The 19,403-nt window shown below is 42.5% G+C and overlaps 2 protein-coding genes across 2 annotated transcripts in view; both read left to right on the top strand.

Annotated features, from left to right (window-relative positions):
- The window catches only part of TSGA13 (testis specific 13), an 81,632-nt gene extending 70,084 nt beyond the window's left edge, over positions 1–11,548 (top strand). Inside the window, exons 5-9 of the mRNA XM_066364237.1 lie at positions 1,924–1,995; positions 2,916–3,136; positions 7,323–7,457; positions 8,363–8,490; positions 11,379–11,548. Of these exons, the coding sequence (XP_066220334.1) occupies positions 1,924–1,995; positions 2,916–3,136; positions 7,323–7,457; positions 8,363–8,490; positions 11,379–11,548 (726 nt within the window). The remainder of the gene's footprint in view (positions 1–1,923; positions 1,996–2,915; positions 3,137–7,322; positions 7,458–8,362; positions 8,491–11,378) is intronic.
- A 337-nt stretch (positions 11,549–11,885) lies between these two features.
- The window catches only part of COPG2 (COPI coat complex subunit gamma 2), a 73,176-nt gene continuing 65,658 nt past the window's right edge, over positions 11,886–19,403 (top strand). Inside the window, exons 1-4 of the mRNA XM_066364236.1 lie at positions 11,886–12,025; positions 13,333–13,385; positions 13,939–14,019; positions 17,258–17,329. Coding sequence (XP_066220333.1) covers positions 11,989–12,025; positions 13,333–13,385; positions 13,939–14,019; positions 17,258–17,329 — 243 coding nt within the window. The 5' untranslated portion in view covers positions 11,886–11,988. The remainder of the gene's footprint in view (positions 12,026–13,332; positions 13,386–13,938; positions 14,020–17,257; positions 17,330–19,403) is intronic.

Raw genomic sequence — 19,403 nt, 5'->3', positions numbered from 1 at the left:
TCCCAGCCCTGCCCCAACCCCCAGGAATGGCCAGTTCCTTGCCTTTTCTTTCTGGAGTGTATTGATAATATCAGCCTGCCCTCACCCCACAGTGCTGTCCCACTGTTATTGCTCCCTTCTTCTCCAGTGGTGGGATTCAGCAAGTTCGCACCAGTTCAGCAGAACCGATACCTAATTTTTTGTTGAGTTTGGCAAACCAGTTATTAAAATGGCACTTGTCATCAGGGTTCTCTCTAAGGTGGACGCCTGAGCAGCCACCCAATGTGGAAATCACAAATTTACATTCCGTACTCTTTTTTAACGTTCATATACGCAACAGCGTATTCTAAGCATCCATAGGAATGTTCATTCCATCCATAGGTGAAAAACACTGTGAGGATGCCAATCAAGAAGCAATATCTTAGATAAGTTTTATTGGTTTTTTTTTATCACGTATTATTTAATATTTTTTCATTAATACTTTAAAACTTTTCTATAACATAATCTAGTTTTGCATGTCTCTTTTATCGTTCTGATTTAAGTATTAAATGCATGAAATTATAAACCACACCTTTTGGTATATATTTTTTTATACTTAAAGTCGTCATTAAGGCAGCAAACCGGTTGTTAAATTATTTGAATCCCACCACTGCTCTTCTCCATTCACCTGCTTGCTTTATGTACATGCATGTACATGCATGTTCCCTTTTTTCTGTATGCCATCTTACCTTGAGGTCATGGCAGTCTTTAGAAATGCTGGCCCAAATACAGGATTATGTCCCCTTTCTGTTGTGATTTCTGAGTTTGCTAAGCAGGACGGAGGTCACTCTGCCCTTTTTGCTTTGTGTTCCCCTCCATTCAATCTACTCATTCATAGGTAACCTAGGGTTAAGCTCACAGCTGGGCAACAAGCTGGGGTCAGCAGAGGGAGGTGCAGGTGGGCCAGCACCTCTGCCACCACACATGATGCTCAATCTGCCAATCACCAGCACTACTGCCAGCAGAAAAATGCCAGGTGGTAGACAGAAGTGTAACCAAAATTCAATTATTATATTTTTTGTGACATTTTGGGAAGAATGTGCCACGGAAATATTCAAAAATGCAAAATGTTCTTGCTCCCTTCCTCTGTGTGCCTGTCGGCTCCCGGCTCCAGCTTTGTTGGCAATTTTCCCCAGGACTCCCTTCACTCAAAACCCTTACGTCATCGCCCTTTTGTAACTTGCTTTTCTTCTTAAAGGTTGCCTTCTGTGTTGATGTCACTCAGACAGAAATGGAAAAGGCAGGCAAAGGAGATGTGATCGCTTGGAGTGATTGTCCCTGTCTGAATTCCGATCCTACCCTTGTCTGCCTCACCTCCTCACAGCTCCACCTAACGTTTTATAAAGCTGGTCCACGTTTCCCTGTAGAAGCCTCTCCTGTCAGGTTGTCTCAGCACCCAGATCTCATACCAGAACCCCACAGTGCAAAACACGAAGCATCGTGTGCCCCAGGGGTAGTCAACCTTTTTATACCTACCGCCCACTTTTGTATCTCTGTTAGTAGTAAAAATTTCTAACCGCCCACCGGTTCCACAGTAATAGTGATTTATAAAGTAGGGAAGTAACTTTACTTTATAAAATTTATAAAGCAGAGTTACAGCAAGTTAAAGCATATAATAATAATTACTTACCAAGTACTTTATGTCGGATTTTCACTAAGTTTGGCAGAATAAATCTTTATAAAACAACTTACTATAGTTAAATCTATCTTTTCATTTATACTTTGGTTGCTCTGCTACCGCCCACTATGAAAGCTGGAATGCCCACTAGTGGGCGGTAGGGACCAGGTTGACTACCACTGGACTGTGCCCTTAAACTAGAGACCACAGTTTAGTGAGAGTAAGGAATGGGCTGCCGTTTAGAACAGGTGCAGCTCAAAACCACTAATTTTGATTATTGTCTCCAGATTTTTGATCCAATCGGGCAATCAAAAATTGTTCTCCAGAACCTTCAACATTACACACTCCATCCAAAACTGGTAGGTGGGAAAAAGTCTTCCCCCCAAGATCCCTCAGCACACGCTGCATCAATAGGGCAGGGACCTGCTGAAGCAATAGGGCAGGGACCCGCTGCACAGTATCCCAAATGCCTCCCTCTGGCTGCGCATGCTCCTACACCAGGAGGTGGAGCTGTCCTTGGCCACTGAGCCAGAGGCGGTGCTGGGAAGAGAGGGAGTGGTGAGGGAGGAGGGAGGAACTGGAAAGAAGGTGGTCCCTTTGCTGACATATTATTTTCAAGCTGAGAAAATATTATTAGTAGTCACAAAGTATTTCATTCTCTCCTGCCTTCCTTCCTCTCAGACCCTCTGCTTTCCTCCCATTGACAGAAAAGCCAATTTAGTGGGTCTGCCTCTTCCCCCACCGCATCTTACGTGACATGCCCTCTTTTTGTGGCTGCTTTTCCTTTTTCACATTGTGCTTATTGGGCATGGTAATGTGGTTGTGCCTGTTGGGAAACACTGGTGGGTGGGGATGTTGGTGTCACCACCACCCTCAAAACTCCCTGAGCAAGGAGATTTGGTCCCTGGCATCTCTGCCCTCTGCCCCTGAGAGTGTTGGAGAGAAGGCCAGCAAGGTTTAGCATAGACTTCTCTGTCTGCCCCACTGTATTGTTACACTCTTTCAGAAGAATGAAGTCATCTTTTTCCCTTTGTTGTTGAAAACTTTCCATGTCATTTCTCCAGCCCCTTAGCCTAGTTATTGGGGATGCCCCGAGGGAAGGAAGGACCAAGGAGCTTCAGACTTTTTCTGATAAGGACATTTCAAGGCAGATTTGTCCAGCCCCTATCCAGCCTCTGTCCCTGCCTCACAGAGTCAGAAGATTAGCCAACTGATTTGTTAATCTTCTCTTGACCTATTCCCTTTGTATCTCTGGAAACCTTTGTATCTGTCTGCTTAGCGCCAGTTCTATGAGACTTTGAAGCCCACTGCCCTGCAGAAATTCATAGCTCGAAACAGGAAAATGTTAAGCTTCGTGATGAAAGTCATGGAGTATGATCAGGATAAGACCTTGCTGATTCTGACCAACAACCCACATCCCTGCCCACTGGATCAACAAGAAAGGGACAGCACACCGAAATACTTTCCCCAGGACTTACTGGTCAAGGTAATGGCACCTAAGTAAGGACTCCAAAGAATTAGGACTTAGCTTGAAGAGGGAAGTTAAGTTAACATGGTATTTGGGACCCAACCTCTGCCCTTGAATTCTTTGCTATCTGCTTCAACCGACAGAATCTGGAGAGCCTGGAAAAGACACAGAAAAAGAGTTGGACCAGCTTGGGTTATAAAGTATCATAGGGTAAACTAGCCACTGGCTTTCCAGTTGAGTGTAAAGTACTAAAGGATAAACTGAGAAATGAAGAATCAGGAACAGAAACGAATACCTAAATGGGAAAGGAGAAAGGGATTATGCTTTCTACCTATTGCTTTTGGGTATCAGAAGGGAAGAGAAACAGAGCAGGGAATTAGTGAATTATTATTCACTATTAGTCATAGTGTCCAGACGTCTGAGACTGTGTTATAGACAAAAGACGTTGAAATTCCATTTGATCACCAATCACTGAACATAGAGTAATCTAAGAACCAAATCTTAAAGACTAAAGGACAGTTTCTATCTTGAAGGAACTTGGAGTCTAACAGGAGAGCCAGATCAATGAAGGAGATATATGAAAGTCCTTCTACTATACCAAGATAGATGATTTACAAAAGGAGATACAAAAACATACAATAAAAAAAACACAGTAGTTCTGCTGAGATAAAGGGAGTAATCAGAGAGGGTTTCCTGAAAACATGACCCCTGACAAAAGAACAGGAGACTATTCCAACCAGAGGGAAGGGTGAAGCCATGGAGTCATGGAAAAGTAAGGTACATTTAGGGAGTTGTAAGAGAATAAATGGCAAGAGATAAAAGATTACAATCACATTTGCATTAATCTAGAAAAACCATTTTTGGAGGTGGGGAGAAATGTGCATTATTTGTGAAAGATAAAAATCAGGAAGATTAGTTATGATGTTCTACAATCATCAAGGTAACAGATGCTAAGGAATTGAACTAAATCAACAGCAGAGGAAGTAAAAAAAATCAATTTAAGAGATATTTAGGAATCAGGATCTAAAAAAGATCTTGATAGTCTCGAGAGAGAAGGACTAATACATCAAAAAAGAATTAAATGAGACAGGTGAAAGTACAAACAAAAGACTATCTTCATTAATTTGAAGCTGGGAGTGGGTCCTTGTAGTAGAATGTGGTGAATTTGGAATTAGTATTTGCCTGTCGTCTGTGGTTTCAGAATTTGCACTTTTGAACGTAAACTCGGGTTGTTTCTTACGATGGTGGTATGGTGGTGATATGCACTGAGAGAGGGGTGCATCCCGGGCCAGGATTGCTCTGCTTGAGGTGGAGAAGGAAATACAGCTCTATTATGTAATCCTAGTGCAAGAAGAGCTTTCTTCCAACAGCTGGCCCTTGCGAGTCATCCAGATCACATGCAGGATCTGACCATACTCAGGAGCAAATTGTGGTACCAGCCAGATTGTATTAATAAGACAAAGTTATGGCTCTGATTATTGATGACTGGTACCATGGTAATTGTAGGGGCTATCTGGCACCAGTCCAAGAAGGTGGAAGTGGCTTAATAATCTAGAATGCTTCTTTAATATTTATTTTGTGTCCCCTCCTTCCCTTGGCAGAAAAATGTGACAGTCTTTTGTGAGCCAAGATCACCCACTGAAGAGGCATTCTTTTGCCCAAGCGTGTGTTTAAAAAGATTGTGGGTCCCAGCTGGAAGCTTGTAGAGTGGACTAGACATGTCTATTACTGTGATGGCTATCCTCACAGTCCCCTCTAAATGACATGAACCCTACCACAGTTTGTGAAGGAAAGGATGCCCTAAGACAGGGGTCCCCAAACTTTTTACACAGGGGGCCAGTTCACTGTCCCTCAGACCGTTGGAGGGCCGGACTATAAAAAAAACTATGAACAAATCCCTATGCACACTGCATATATCTTATTTTAAAGTAAAAAAACAAAATGGGAACAAATACAATATTTAAAATAAAAAACAAGTAAATTTAAATCAAGAAACTGACCAGTATTTCAATGGGAACTATGGGCCTGCTTTTGGCTAATGAGATGGTCAATGAGCTCCTCTCACTGACCACCAATGAAAGAGGTGCCCCTTTCGGAAGTGCGGTGGGGGCTGGATAAATGGCCTCAGGGGGCCGCATGTGGCCCGCGGGCCATAGTTTGAGGACCCCTGCCCTAAGAGGTCCTAGTTTGTATAACTAGCCCTGGTCCTCTGCTTCTTGCTGAGACCAAAGAAGCACATCAGATCAAGTGAAGCAAAATTCTTAGGCTGATTAGTAACCTGTGCTGGTCACCACCCACCCCAAACCAACCAAAAACAAAACCAACCAACCTGCTGACAACCCAAAACCCTGAGCTAATCGAATTCTTGATTCAAGGAACTGAATTGGGGAAGGAGAAGACTGAGGCTGTGGGAAGGAAAGCTGAAAGGACACAGAGGGGGAGGCCATAAGGAAGGTGGTGTAGGGACCAGGAGAATAGAATAGGGGCAGGTTGAAGTTACAGGGAAATAAATATAAATGAATAAGAAGAAGCTATAGACAGAAGGTATACAGTGTAAGGTAAGGCGTGAACAGAGAGAGGAGGAAGCAGGTAGGAAGAAGTAGGAGTGACGTGGATAATATGATGGAGAATCTAGATACACAAACTCCTGCAGCGGTGGTCTTTAGTGAGTTCTGTCTTGGATTCCAGATAACCTTCCCATTGCAGTTTTTCTGCTATGAGATTTAGCTCTGTTAAGGTCCTGCTCTTTCAGTGGTCAGATGTTAGCTATGTCTTACTTCCTAGGCTCATGTGCTCTTACACTAAAGCTCCTGTTAGGTGAGGTAACTTGGACAGATGCCTGCTCTTCACAACTGGAGATGCTCAAAGAGAATGAGTGCAGAGTTAAAAGGACACATTCAGCAGCAAGTATTTTTAAAAAGAGGCTTTAAAATTCTGAGAGAAAGAAAAAGAAGTCAATTAAGTAGTTTGGCACTTCATTTATTCTTTCAATCATTCAACAAATATTTGCTGAGCACCTACTATGTGCCAAGCACTGTTATGGGTGGGAGGGATATCTCAGCAACTAAACCGAAGTCTGCCCAGATGAAGTTACATTCTAGTGAGGGAGAAAGACCATAAGCAAGCAATCACACAATATGAAAATGTGATCAATAAGCAGGATAAAGGTACAGGGTGTGAGTGGTGTAAGTTGTGACTTTAGATAGTGTAGTTTAGACATAATTTAGATAGTAGGCTCTCGGAAGAGGCCATGACATCTGAGAAGAGACTTTATGGGGTGATGGGATATGTCCTGAAGTTGCTACATCTCACATAATTGTTTTCATTTTAGATTGCCGCATACTGGGAAGAATATAACTTGTAACTTTCTCAAATGAGTTATAATGGGATAAATCAGGAGACTAGGAACCCAAAGCCATGTCATATGAAGAAAATTTCAGAAATATTGGCATTGTTGAGCCTGGAAGAATGAGACAGCTTACGAGAAACTTGATGGATTTCTCCAGGTTCTTTAAGGACTCTGTGGAAGAGACACTAGATTTGTTCTGTTTGGAGTTTAAGTTAGAAGTTGCAGGGAGGTAGCTATCAGCTGCTTAAAGATGAACTAGGCTGGGTTTTTAGGTATAGGATGATTGACTGCTTGATAGTGATATTGTGTAGGTAGAAACGGGTGTCAGATGAATAGTTAGCCTGGAGGACCTTTACAATCCTTTCTGAAAGTCTTTGACTCGGTGACTTTAGTAATGATGACATTATGACCTCACAAAACATCTCATTCTGTGGTATTTTCATGGCAGGTAGGACAGAATGTGAATGAGGCAGCCATCTCTGAGAAAGGAATGTAGAGTCCTCTGAGTTTTTTTCCCCAATTTATTACCAAATGTTTGATTTACTAAGCAATTCACTAATTAAATTCTTCTCAAAATTGGGTCAATTCTTCTGCTACTCTGTTCAAAGGGCCGGTGGGCAAGTTCAATCAGTTACTTAGGAAACTAACAAAGCTTTAGACAAGTACGCTAGCCAGAAAACAGATATATGTTAACCCACTCTGTGAAATGCTTCCTCTTCTTTGGGTTTCTGAGTCCCCACTTTCTTCTCGAACAGGGTTTGCTGCATCATGTTGGGGAAGTGAAACTTAGTCTAAGACCTTAGTTCAGATTTTAAGTCGCAAGGTCCTCTGTTGATTCCCTCACTCTTCTCCCCTCTGCTGCAGGAAAGTTATTGGCACAAACCCACTGAGAACTACTGCCTACCTGTGATGCCTCAGAGAAAACGGTTAAGACCTGCGCTGACACCAATCTTCCCTGTGACCCTGTTGACTGATCCTATGTCCAAGAAAGAACAATGGTTTAGGTGAAGTCCTGGCTGCTCTTGTTTCCATTTTCTTTTCTACCATTTCCTTATTCACGTCACTATCTCTTTTCAATATGATTTAATACTTCTTGCTTGTAGGGTATAGGTACAAATGTGTATCAATAAGACACTGCTTCCTTATATGATCCCTAACATCACTTACACCATAATGAAAGAGAAATGGTAATGCAAAGCTGAGGTTATTCACTGAGAAGGATTTGCAAGAATGAAGAGAAATATTCGATGGTTCTTTGATTTGAGGAAACAGAAAAAAGTTTCCCCTCAGTGCATGATAAGGGCACAACGTGCTATGAAATTTTATTTGAAACCAGTTGTAGGAGCAGCCTGTTTCCAGTTTGGAGAAAAGAGAGGAGAGTCTGAACTTCCTTTGTAAACCTGCTAGGTTTACAAAGCTAGGTTCTAGAACAGGGGTCTGGAACCTATGGCTCGCAAGCCAGATGTGCCTCTTTTGATAGCTGCATCTGGCTCACAGACAAATCTTTAATAAAGAAAATAATGTTAAAAATATAAAATATTCTCATGTATTATAATCCATTCATTTCCTACCGCTCATGATCATGGTTGTGGGTGGCTGGAGCCAGTCACAGCTGTCCTCCGGGACAACACCAAATTTTTATTGGATAATGCCTAATGTACACGGGTCATTTCATTGTATGGCTCTCACGGAATTACATTTTAAAATATGTGGCATTCATGGCTCTCTCAGCCAAAACAGTTCCCGACCCCTGTTCTAGAAGCATCCTTTTCACTGAATAGTACTCCACTCTGTACCAACGATCACCTGCTACCCTTCTCCTTTCTCTCCCCCTGGAATCTTAGAGTGTAGTGACTACTTCCACTAACCTCCAACCCTAGGATTCACTAAACAAATTTTCTTTATTAAGGTTTTCCACCAAGGATGATTTCAAGAGTGAAGGGAAGTATTCGATGTTCTGTACTTTGCGGAGACAGAAAAACATGTACCCTCAGCTCACCTTTTCTCAAGCCTGTAAAGGAGACAAGAAGAAAGATGGTAAACTCTTCTCTTTCAAAGCAGTGGCTTGTGGAAGTGAGATGTGGGCAGGAGGGAGAACATATGGGGACGAGAGATAAGGGCAAACTGACATCTTTTATGGAGGTCCTGAAGCACAGGAGCTAAGGACTGATAGAGGCTCATGTGGTACGAGGCATTGGATTCTGTCTAAATCCTCAAAGTTCCTGAAGCTGTAGCACAGTGCTTTCCAACCGGTACCACCTACCACGTTAAACATGTTGGTATATCAATCTGTTATTTGCCCTATTATTGATTTAATGTTTTTGTTCTTGTTCTAGTTAATACTATATCATTTACATGAGATTGATATACTAATTATACGGTCTCCCCCCCATACATTTAATCAAATTCATAATAATTAAAATTTAAAATGTTTATCTATGTATCACCTAAAACTACCCAGTGGTATGTATATCACACTTGGAGGAAAACTGTTCTAGAAGGGCTGAAGGTTAAGTCTATGTCTCAGAAGTCCATGAGTCTCTTTGGGAATGAGGCAGGGTATGGGGTGGAAGGGGTTTGGGATGAGTTTGTATGGGATGGAAGAGGGTAACGAGAATGCTCCTTATACATGATCAATCATTTAAGAACAGTTATGGGGCAGCTAGTAAGTGTTGAACACTTATCAAGCACCAGTAATAGTACGCTCAATATATGAAACAGATAAATGGGCCAGATCTTGAAGGGCCTGGGTTATGTGATTAAGGGCTAGGGGTTTCTCTACTAGGCAGTTGGGGTCCATTGAAGAATTACAGAGTACTCAGTAGACATTTGTGTATGAGAAGCATAACTGATGGGTTACCAGACTTCATCAGCTATGGCTTCAAGATAAGGTTCTTTTCTTTTATGGGGTTTTTCTCCTCAAGCAATTTGAGTCTCCCCAAAGTATGCTTAGCTAACAGTCACCATTTCAGAGGTGTGTGGTCATATCATACCGTCCCTTAAATGGCTTCTTCAGGTTTCTCTGCTCCTCCTGTACCTCTTTGTGACCCTACCCCATGCCTACCTTTCTTAACTCCCCGTATTCAGCTAAATCTGAGCTGTGATATTGAACACTTCATAGATGTAGTTAGAAGTTAAAGAACAACAGAGTGATTTATTTTGCTTAAAAAAACAACAACACTACTCACAGGCTCCACCTCAAACCTCCTCAGTTCCTTCGAATTCCCCACAGTGATCGGCAAACTCATTAGTCAACAGAGCCAAATATCAACAGTACAACGATTGAGATTTCTTTTGAGAGCCAAGTTTTTAAAACTTAAACTATATAGGTAAGTACACTGTTATTATAACCTGTGCGCCTGCACGTGGTATTTTGTGGAAGAGCCACATTCAAGGGGCCAAAGAGCCGCATGTGGCTCGCGAGCCACAGTTTGCCAACCCCTGCCTCAGCACATTAATCATTCTTGGGAATCTCCTGGCTTATCTACACTATTTCTGCCTAGGATCCCAATACCCTTGGCCAAGGAAGGAGAAGAGGATCACTTCTTCACCAAAAACCTATTTAATTTCAGCCCAAGAATAAGTAGGAACATCTATAGATGTCCCCGACTTAATGATAGTTTGACTTCATGATTTTTTGACTTTATAATGGTGCAAAAGCAGTATCCGTTCAGTTAAAACTGGCTAGGCTAAGCTGTGGTGATCAGTAGGTTGCATTTTCAATTTAGAGATTTTCAATTTACAGTGGGTTAATTGGGGCATAATCCCATTGTAAATTGAGAAGCATCTGAATTTCCTCGAGGGGAAACTGCCTGGAAAATAAGATTTGAGTTTTATAAGCCAGATAAGGCAAGCCTAATAGCTAATAGTACATTTAGTAAAGTTGGAGTTAAATCCTAAATGATACCGTATGTAGGATATCGACGGTTCAGCTTAAATCCATACGGGGGAAAGACTTTCTCTAGAATCTAACCTAGATTAGATTTTCTCTAATTTTTCAAGGGTATGATTCTTTTAAGGGCACACTCAATTTACATTTCTAACCAGAACACTTAATATCTCAGTCTGCAGCATTTTATTAGAATTTATGTTGGCTTTACAGTTTCCCTCAAAAAAAAAAAAAAAAAAAGGTGGCTACTGGCTTTACCTCTGTTTACCTCTGTATCTAAAGGGCCTATTATGACGCTTTTCGTAAACAAAGACAATCTACTGTGAAATTGAAATAATGCCCCCAATTCAAGCAAAAGCTCCATTACTAGCAATCACCTCCTCCCCCCAGGAATGGTCCATGTTTGGATGGGGGCCACGAAGGCTGAGGGAGGAAGGAGGCTGTTCAAGAGACAGATGACAGGACAAGAATTAAGGTGTTAGCAGTAGGACAAGGAAACGAATTCAAGAGATATTTACAAAGCATAATGCATCAAAGAAGTGGGGAGGGATGGGGGCAGGAAAAGCCCAAAGTGGAGGATTCCAAGAACAGAGGAAAGAGAATCTGGATGAAGTGAGGACACCAAAGCCAAATGTAGAAAGAGTTTCTTAGTTACATTCTCAGGCGGGAGACTAAATGCCAACACACACTTGAGGAAAAGGCTAACAATATACAAATGAAAGCACCTCAACTTAGTAAAAGTTACACAAGCGTCAATATGGCTGTGGATGGGATAATTTGAAAGCAGTGGAACAAAACAGCGAAGACTCTACCCTGGCAGTGTTTTAAACTGGGTCTTGCAGAAGGTAAGGAATCCAGAATTATAAGGAAGGTTGGGAATGGTAGTTCGTGCTCCAAAATCTGTATCCCCTTGCTAAGAGTAAAGACCACTTTTCCGGTCCCTCCAAGTGGGTCAATTTCGTGCCCTACATTAAGTCTCCTAATCTAGACCCTTTGTAAATCCATATTCACCACGGTGCCGTGTGTTTTGTTGCAGTCTCCAAGAAGTCAGAAAGTGACAAGCCGACTTTGAAGATAAATCGGGAACCACTAACACTTTCATCGCTCCTGGAATTGAAGCCTACCAGAACTGCGCCCGGGGAGAGCGCCTTCCGGAATGGAAGGGTCCAGCAGTGGTTTATAAAAAATACCACGGTCATTAAGTAAAAACAAACTCTTCAGGCCTCTCGCCTGGGTCTCTAGAGACTGAGAGGGCAGCAGAAGTCGCCATCCAGGGCATGTCAACCAAATAAAACCGCATTTTGCCTGATCTATTGCATGGGCTGCCTGGTCTCTCATAGGGAAGGGTCAGGCTGCGCCTAGGGTTCAGACCTTTCGCTGCACGCACCACCACGTGGATCCCGGGACCCAGCGCCTGGCCGGCCCCGCCCCCCGGCTGGGGAAAGACGAGGGGGCGTGGCCGCATCCTCCGGGGAAAAGAGCAGCCGAGCGCGACAGCCGGGAGGGCGGGCCTTCTCCCCGAGTGACGCCCCGGTTGCCCAACCCACGTCGTGATACGGGGCCGGCCTTCCTGCAGCTTCTTCCGCTTGCGGGCTGCGGCACCTGGGACATTCGCGGTGGGTCTGGGCGCTGGGAAGTCGTCCAAGATGATTAAAAAATTCGACAAGAAGGACGAAGAGTCTGGTACGCGCTGGGCTTCTGCCGCCCACACTCCGCCGCGGGGGGGGGGTCCTTCCTCCCCACCCCCTGGCCGCCGCCACCTGCTCTCGGGGGCGTGGGCGCCGATGTGCAGGGGACCAGTTCCGGCGGGGGCCTGCGTCTAGCCCCTCCCCCGGCAGCTGAGCCTTCCCCGGGTCGCGCGCTGCAGCCCTACGCCCCCGCGCCACATCCGCCTGCTCGTTGACCCCGCCCCCTCCCTTCCCCCTCTCCTCCCTCTAAGCCGCCGCCTACCTTTTTCTGGGCGTGCCTCCTCCAAGCGGTCTCTCCTGGCTCGCCTGTGGTGGGCTGCTCGGAGAGGCGTCGCCTACCCTTTTCTGGTCGTGCCTCCTCCAAGCGGTCTCTCACGGCTCGCCTGTGGTGGGCTGCTCGGAGAGGCGCCGCCTACCCTTTTCTGGTCGTGCCTCCTCCAAGCGGTCTCTCACGGCTCGCCTGTGGTGGGCTGCTCGGAGAGGCGAAGAGGCGGCGGGCGCCAGGCAGGTGGCGGAGGGAAAAGGTGTGCACGTGTGAGAGGCGAGGCTTGCCGGCAGTGTGAAGCTCCAAGTGGGTCTCAGATCCACGGCACAGTGTATGTGTGCATGAGCTTTGAGGTGTCTTGTACCTTCCAGTCTCCCTGGGAACGCTTACACTGTCTGCTCCTTGGAGGGCAAAACTGCCTCGTGGTACGTAGAACATTTCGTGCATCCCCGAGTTGTATCTTGATACTTTGGTCCAGAGCAAATGGAGGAAATACCAAGTCACCTTGCAAACAAACAGCACAAAACCCAGTGTTTCATAGCTGCTCTCATAAGGAGTGGCAGGAGGTTGGGTTAGTAATACCTCCGTGGCCCCTTCCATCATTAAGTTTATATATGACTATCTGCTGAAGTCTTTTCTGCCTCACAGTACATGTTAGAAAGACATAAAATCGTGCTCGCCTTTAGGGAACTCCCAAGGGCCCTACCACAATCTGATTAATCTTAGTTGTGTGGACCTGACATGACATGACAGGTATTTGAAACATTCACCTAGAAAACGGACAGGGGAAAGAAGACACAGACTTCGGGCAGGGTTCCTGCAATATTGTAAGATCTTACAAGAAAGTAATATTTCCAGTATCAAAATGATTCTATTTAGTGTATACATATATATATATGTATATATATTAGTGATGATTATCACTGTGATAGCCAAATGGTCATTTCACTTAGATGAGATATCCCAAGCACTCTATTCTGTAGGAAATAAATTTATGTAGGGCAACTATTAAAGATCTATTTTGTTTTATACTGTAGGTAGTGGCTCTAATCCTTTTCGGCATCTGGAGAAGAGTGCTGTCTTACAGGAGGTATGGCTGGGAAGTCTGTTGTGTTTCTTCTTTTCCGTTCCATTTTAGAATGGTGTGCAGAGAGCCCCTGGAATGCTGAGATCCAAAATAAGAATTCAGGAATATAACTGAGTTCAGAGAATATAGATGAGGGAAAAAGAAGAAGGCTTGCTTCTCAGAGGAGAGAGAAATGCAGACATATGCAGGCTGTGCCACATGTTGAGGATTTTAAATAACATACTACAAGAGCTGTTAGTGCAAAGTTATGGAAGGAAATTATAGATATGAAACTCATTGTAGTCAAGTGATGTAGAGAAATATTGTGATTCTTACTTAACAGAGCCCACAAAATTAAAGCAGTAGACCTAAGGGAAAGTGAGAGTATAGAATAGAAAATCAAGACCCCACTTAATGCTTTATCACATACCATAATGAATTGAAAACTATAGGTAGCTAATATTATTTGGATATTGTAATTAAAATAAATAATAGTCTTTTGTTAAAGTTGATTTTTTTGTAATCTGAGATAGAAAAAGTAGAAAATTTACTATATATAAACTGGTTTTTGTTCTAGGCTCGACTCTTCAATGAAACGCCCATCAACCCAAGAAGATGTTTGCATATTCTTACAAAGATTCTGTACTTGTTGAACCAGGTAAATTATTTTGATTTTTGTCAGATTTGTGTCCTGGAATAGAAATACATAATATCTAGTAAAGTACTTTCTGGAAAGTAATTATTTTTTAAAATTCACTTATTTTTAAAAATCTACAGTGTTTGATTAACTTAATCATATGTAAAACTTCTTGAGGACAAGGACTGTGACATATACTTATTTTTATGCATGAGGTACTAAAGCAGCTAAGCACATGATAGATTCTCAACGAGTTGAATTGAACAAATATTAGTTAATATTAAAACATGTTGTGCAGAATTGTTCAGAGGTCTTTATATGCCTCCAAAAACACAGTGCAAAACCTTAGACATGTTCTAGATCAGGGGTAGGGAACCTTTTTGGCTGAGAGAACCATGAAAGCCACATATTTTAAAATGTAATTCTGTGAGAGCCATACAACAACCTGTGTACGTTATGCATTGTCCAATAAAAATTTGGTGTTGTCCCAGAGGACAGCTGTGATTGGCTCCAGGCACCCGCAACCATGAACATGAGCAGTAGAAAATGAATAGATTGTAATACATGAGAATGTTTTATATTTTTAATGTTATTATTTTTTTTTTATTAAAGATTTGTCTGCGAGCCAGATGCAGCCATCAGAAGAGCCACATCTGGCTTGCGAGCCATAGGTTCCTGACCCCTGTTCCAGATAGATGTTTTACCTTTTTTGGGGGTGGGTGGGTAGTGTATAGTGATGTTTTAAAGCTTTGCTTTTAATATTCAGATTTTATATTTATTATCCTATTCCACCATTACAACAATATGATTCTGAGTTTAACCATTTGGTGCCTTCATGTCTTTTTCTGTAATTGGGGATTATGATTACTATCTGATTTATAAAGCTGTATTGATTAAATGAGATAATAAATGTCAAACATTGAGAATAGTCCTGCATTCACATTAAGCATTCAGGAATAGTTTTCATTCAGTCATTCAGCAAATATTTATTACACATCTGCAGTGTCCTATGCACTGTTTAGACACTGTGGATATAACAAACAACACCAACAAAAATATTTGCCCTCAATGAAATGGATTATGTTTGCCATCATTATTTATTTTTTTGTTGATGATTTTAAAATCTCATGAAATGTCTAGAGACTTAGAAAGTGTGATTTTGTTTCTTAGACACACACACACAACGTCCCTCTCCCTAGGGTGAACCCAGATGGTTCACCTATATCGCTAAGACAATGGTTGGCCCTGGCCGGTTTGCTCAGTGGTAGATTGTCGGCCTGGTGTGTGCAAGTCCCAGGTTCGATTCCCAGTTAGGGCACAAAGGAGAAGTGACCATCTGCTTCTCTACCCTTCCGTCTCCTGCCCCCCTCACCCCATCTCTCTTTCTCTCTCTCTCTCTCTCTCTCTCTTTCCCTCCCGCAGCCATGGCTCGAATGGTTCCAGCAGAGTTGGCCCTGGGCACTGAGGATGGCTCTAGGGCCTTTGCCTCAGATGCTAAAATAGCTTTATTGCCGAGCAACAGAGCAGTGGCCCCAGACAGGCAGAGCATCACCTGATAGGGGGCTTGCAAGGTGGATCCCGTCAGGGTACATGCAGGAGTCTGTCTCTCTGCCTCCCTGCCTCTCACTTAATTAAAAAAAAAGAAAAAGGATGACTATGGTTTCCAATTTGAATTCCATGAGAATATTTCATCTTTACTATATTCATGATGGAAGACGTCATCCAGAGACATAATAAAGATTTGTAGTTTGCAAATGAAGATTGGGCAACAAGAACATACTTTTAAATAAAGTTCGCAAGGTCATATTTCTCTGTGGTAGCATATTGGAAACATTTAAGGCATAATTTGACTTAACTTTACATAGCACACATTGTGTCCAAGTTAACTAAACTCCTTCTATAAGCAGAGTTTTGAGTAGCTGGTATGGGTTCAGAGTAGCATATACTTTTGTATTGGCCAATAGCTCTTTGATGGGCAACTCATGTTGAAACATTTAATTATCTTGATAAGGAAGTCACCAAACCCAGGCTGAGACATAAACAGGTTTGGGAACCTTAGTTTTTCCTTTTGCCTAGATCTCAGGAGAGCTAATGGAAAAAATACTTTTAAATTGCTACTAGAATTGACATATCTCTATGTTCTCTGAGTTTTAAGTCAAGTAGGGCCTAAAGTTTTACCATTATGACTAGAAAGTACATGGAGTTCTAGATATTCAGGAAATAGTTGTGAACGAGATGGGAAATGTCTTCCTGGTGAGCAAGCTGGATACTCCAATTGAAGCAATTGTAAATTATTGTACCTTGCCTTTCTTGTTAAACTTTCAAAGTTTTTCATCAAAATTGGCTTATTCTTAGGCCCATGACAAATAGAGTGAAGACTAATTACATTCTGTATAAACTTTGGAGTTCTGAAAGTGATTGGGCCATACATTTTATAGGATTGCTTTAATGAAAACATTAAATATTGAAATGGTAATGTTTCAGGTGGCCTGTGATCTGCAATGTTTAGACTATAAGTGAAATAGATTATTTAACATCTTGTTATGCCAAAAAAAAAAAAAAAAAAAAAAAAAAAAAAAAAAAAAAAAAGTTCCCAGGTCAGCAGTGTTCTCATTACTGGGGGAGCTAGTTAGAAATGTAAAATTTCAGGCTTCAGCCCAGAGCCACGAGTCAGAATCTGCATTTTTTGGCAAATACCTTAGCTGATTTATTTAGCACATTAAGTTCTGATCTGCATGTTTTTAGGGGCTCAAGCCAATATATTGAGATCTATTAGCGTCCTCGTAAGCCTTTTATATTAACAAATCTGGTTCCTGCCCTTTTAGTGGGTTCCTTTATGTTTTCTGTATTCCTGATTGTTCTTTACAGTTTAATCTCTGCTACGCTTCTGTGCGAATGTTAGGCTTCGTGCTGGGCATTGGATTATAGAAAGGTGTAAGGTATGATCTCTGCTCGTAGGCAGTGTAACAATAACATTGCAATCTGATTAGGAACTCCACTTGCTATCTTTTTCTCCCTCCTTGTAAATCACAGCTTTTCAGGGAAATTAAAACATTTCCTGCTATAAGGTTAGAGCCCACTATTCTAGCATGGTGTGTGATATCGAATTATTTTAAATAAGGAGTAGATAAATGGCTGTTCCAGGAACATTAGCACAAAGGCAATATTTTACAAGTAGATTTTTCCTTCCCTGCATTCTAAAAGAATTTTGCAGAAATAAAGAGAAAGAGCCTTCATTGTTGTTTTAAATTTTACTTAGGGTGAACACTTTGGAACTACGGAAGCCACAGAAGCCTTCTTTGCAATGACTCGATTGTTTCAATCTAATGATGTAAGTCTTTTTTTTTTTTTTTTAATTTCTTTTAGGCTGAAAAAGCTGCATTTATTTGTTTTCCTTGGGGGAACTTAGAGTGTTCCAAATTAGGGAAGGTTGCTTGAAATGTTTAAATTACTTAAACATTGTTTATTTTCATAAAGTGTTCATTAAAGGACATATGAAAATCAAAGAATGGAAGCGTGTAGTACAAAGCTTCGCCCACAGATCCACCATGCGGCCCACAAACTGTTACTACCCAGTGTCTGGCGTGACTCTGCAGAAGGGGACCAGTATGGAAGTCAGCGGACATAGCTCCCGCTCTCTGTCCTTAGTCAAGGATCTGGTGGGCCAGGGTCTGCTGTTGGTTAGCAGGGCTGGCCGTTGAGAAGAGTTGGATACACAGTGGGAAAGAGGATGTGGAGGGGGGGGGGGGAGAAGAGTGAGGACAAACGAAGGCTGCCGGCACCTCCACATCTGTGTCTCATTACCGTAGACCACCCTGACTTTCGCAGCTTGGTGGGGGCTGCTTCACTCCTGTCTTCTAATGTGGTGCACACTTCTTTGCCCGGCACTAGCGCACAAACACACAGGGAAGGGGAGGCTGGAATAGCTGTTTTCCAGCTTTCTGTTGACATATATTGTCCAAATCTTTCAGTCCACTTGGTATGTAGTGTGTGTCATCACAGGCTACGTTTTTTTTTGCCTGACCCCCACGACCTCCTGGGATGTGAGTCTGGTTATGTGTCTAGATAATGAAAAATGTTGGGGTGTCCTCAGGAACGTCAGCAGTTCCTTGTAAGGCGGCTGTCTCAGGGAAGGCCATTACACATTCTCCAGGCAAAGGAAGATGACTTAACTCAGACGGGATGAAGAGCTACTTCTACTTGCAAAGGAGACTTGGTGGAATTTAGGGGTTGTTTGGGGTGGTCAGCATTGTTGCAATCTGCCCATATGTCCCCATTCCAGTTTTCAGGGCCCCAGCTACCCCCCAGCCAAGGTCCTAACTTGAACATAAGATGCCCTGCAAGGGTGTGAATTGAGTTTGCATTGTAACTCAGCCTGCAGGAGATGCTTTTTAGCAATCTCAGCCCTGTGTCCACAGGACAGAGGCTTTCTATTAAGGCAGTATAGAAGATTTGTAGTTACCCTGACCTTGAGCTGTGAATTTAAAACTCTTAAGTTTATCCTTCTCTTTTACTAACTTCTTCAGTGTACTTAGAAGCAACTAACCCATTATACAACTAATTTTTTTTTAAGAGAAAGAGAGAGAGAGAGATGAGAAGCATCAGCTCCTAGTTGTGACACTTTAGTTGTTCATTGATTGCTTCTCATATGTATCTTGACCAGGGGGCTCCAGCCGAGTCAGTGACCCCTTGCTCAAACCAGTGACTCCTTGCTCAAGACATCTTCGACCCTGGGCTTAAAGCCAGCGACTTTTGGGCTTAAGCCAGTGACCATGGGACCATGTCAATGATCTCACGTTCAAGTCTGTGACCTCGCACTCAAGTTGGTGAGCCTGCGCTCAAGCTGGATAAGCCTGCTCTCAAACTGGCGACCTCAGGGTTTCGAACCTGGGACCGCAGCACCCCAGGTCAATGCTCTGTCCACTGTGCCACCACTGGTCAGGCTATACAACTAATTTTTACAAAAATGCTCTATGGCAGCAACTACTGAGTTACCCAGACCTTCTGTAGGTATTTTATTTAAATTAAAAAAATTTATTTTTATTTTATTGATGAGAGAGAGAACGATAGTATTGTTCCACTTATTTATGCATTCACTGGTTGATTCTTTATGTGCCCTGACAGGATTGAACCCATAACCTTGTCATATTGGGATGACGCTCTAACCAACTAAGCTACCCGGCCAGGGCTTCTGTAGGTTCTTGATTACACTTGTCTACTGTTGATAATTTAAGTATTTTGCCACTTCATTCCATGCACTACTAGTGTCCCCTTTATCACTGGAAACAGAGTCATTAATGCCTTTTATCAATTCAGAGGAGCAATTTCAGATTCATATCCTCAACGTACTATTTCCCTTCAATCACTCCCTGTACCAAAAATTCAGGGCTTAATCAGGGAAGCAG

Source organism: Saccopteryx leptura, chromosome 2 (genome assembly GCF_036850995.1).
Source record: "Saccopteryx leptura isolate mSacLep1 chromosome 2, mSacLep1_pri_phased_curated, whole genome shotgun sequence".
Classification (NCBI taxonomy): domain Eukaryota; kingdom Metazoa; phylum Chordata; class Mammalia; order Chiroptera; family Emballonuridae; genus Saccopteryx; species Saccopteryx leptura.
The sequence above is the reverse complement of the archived record's forward strand: the minus strand, read 5'-3'. Positions and strand labels throughout refer to the sequence as shown.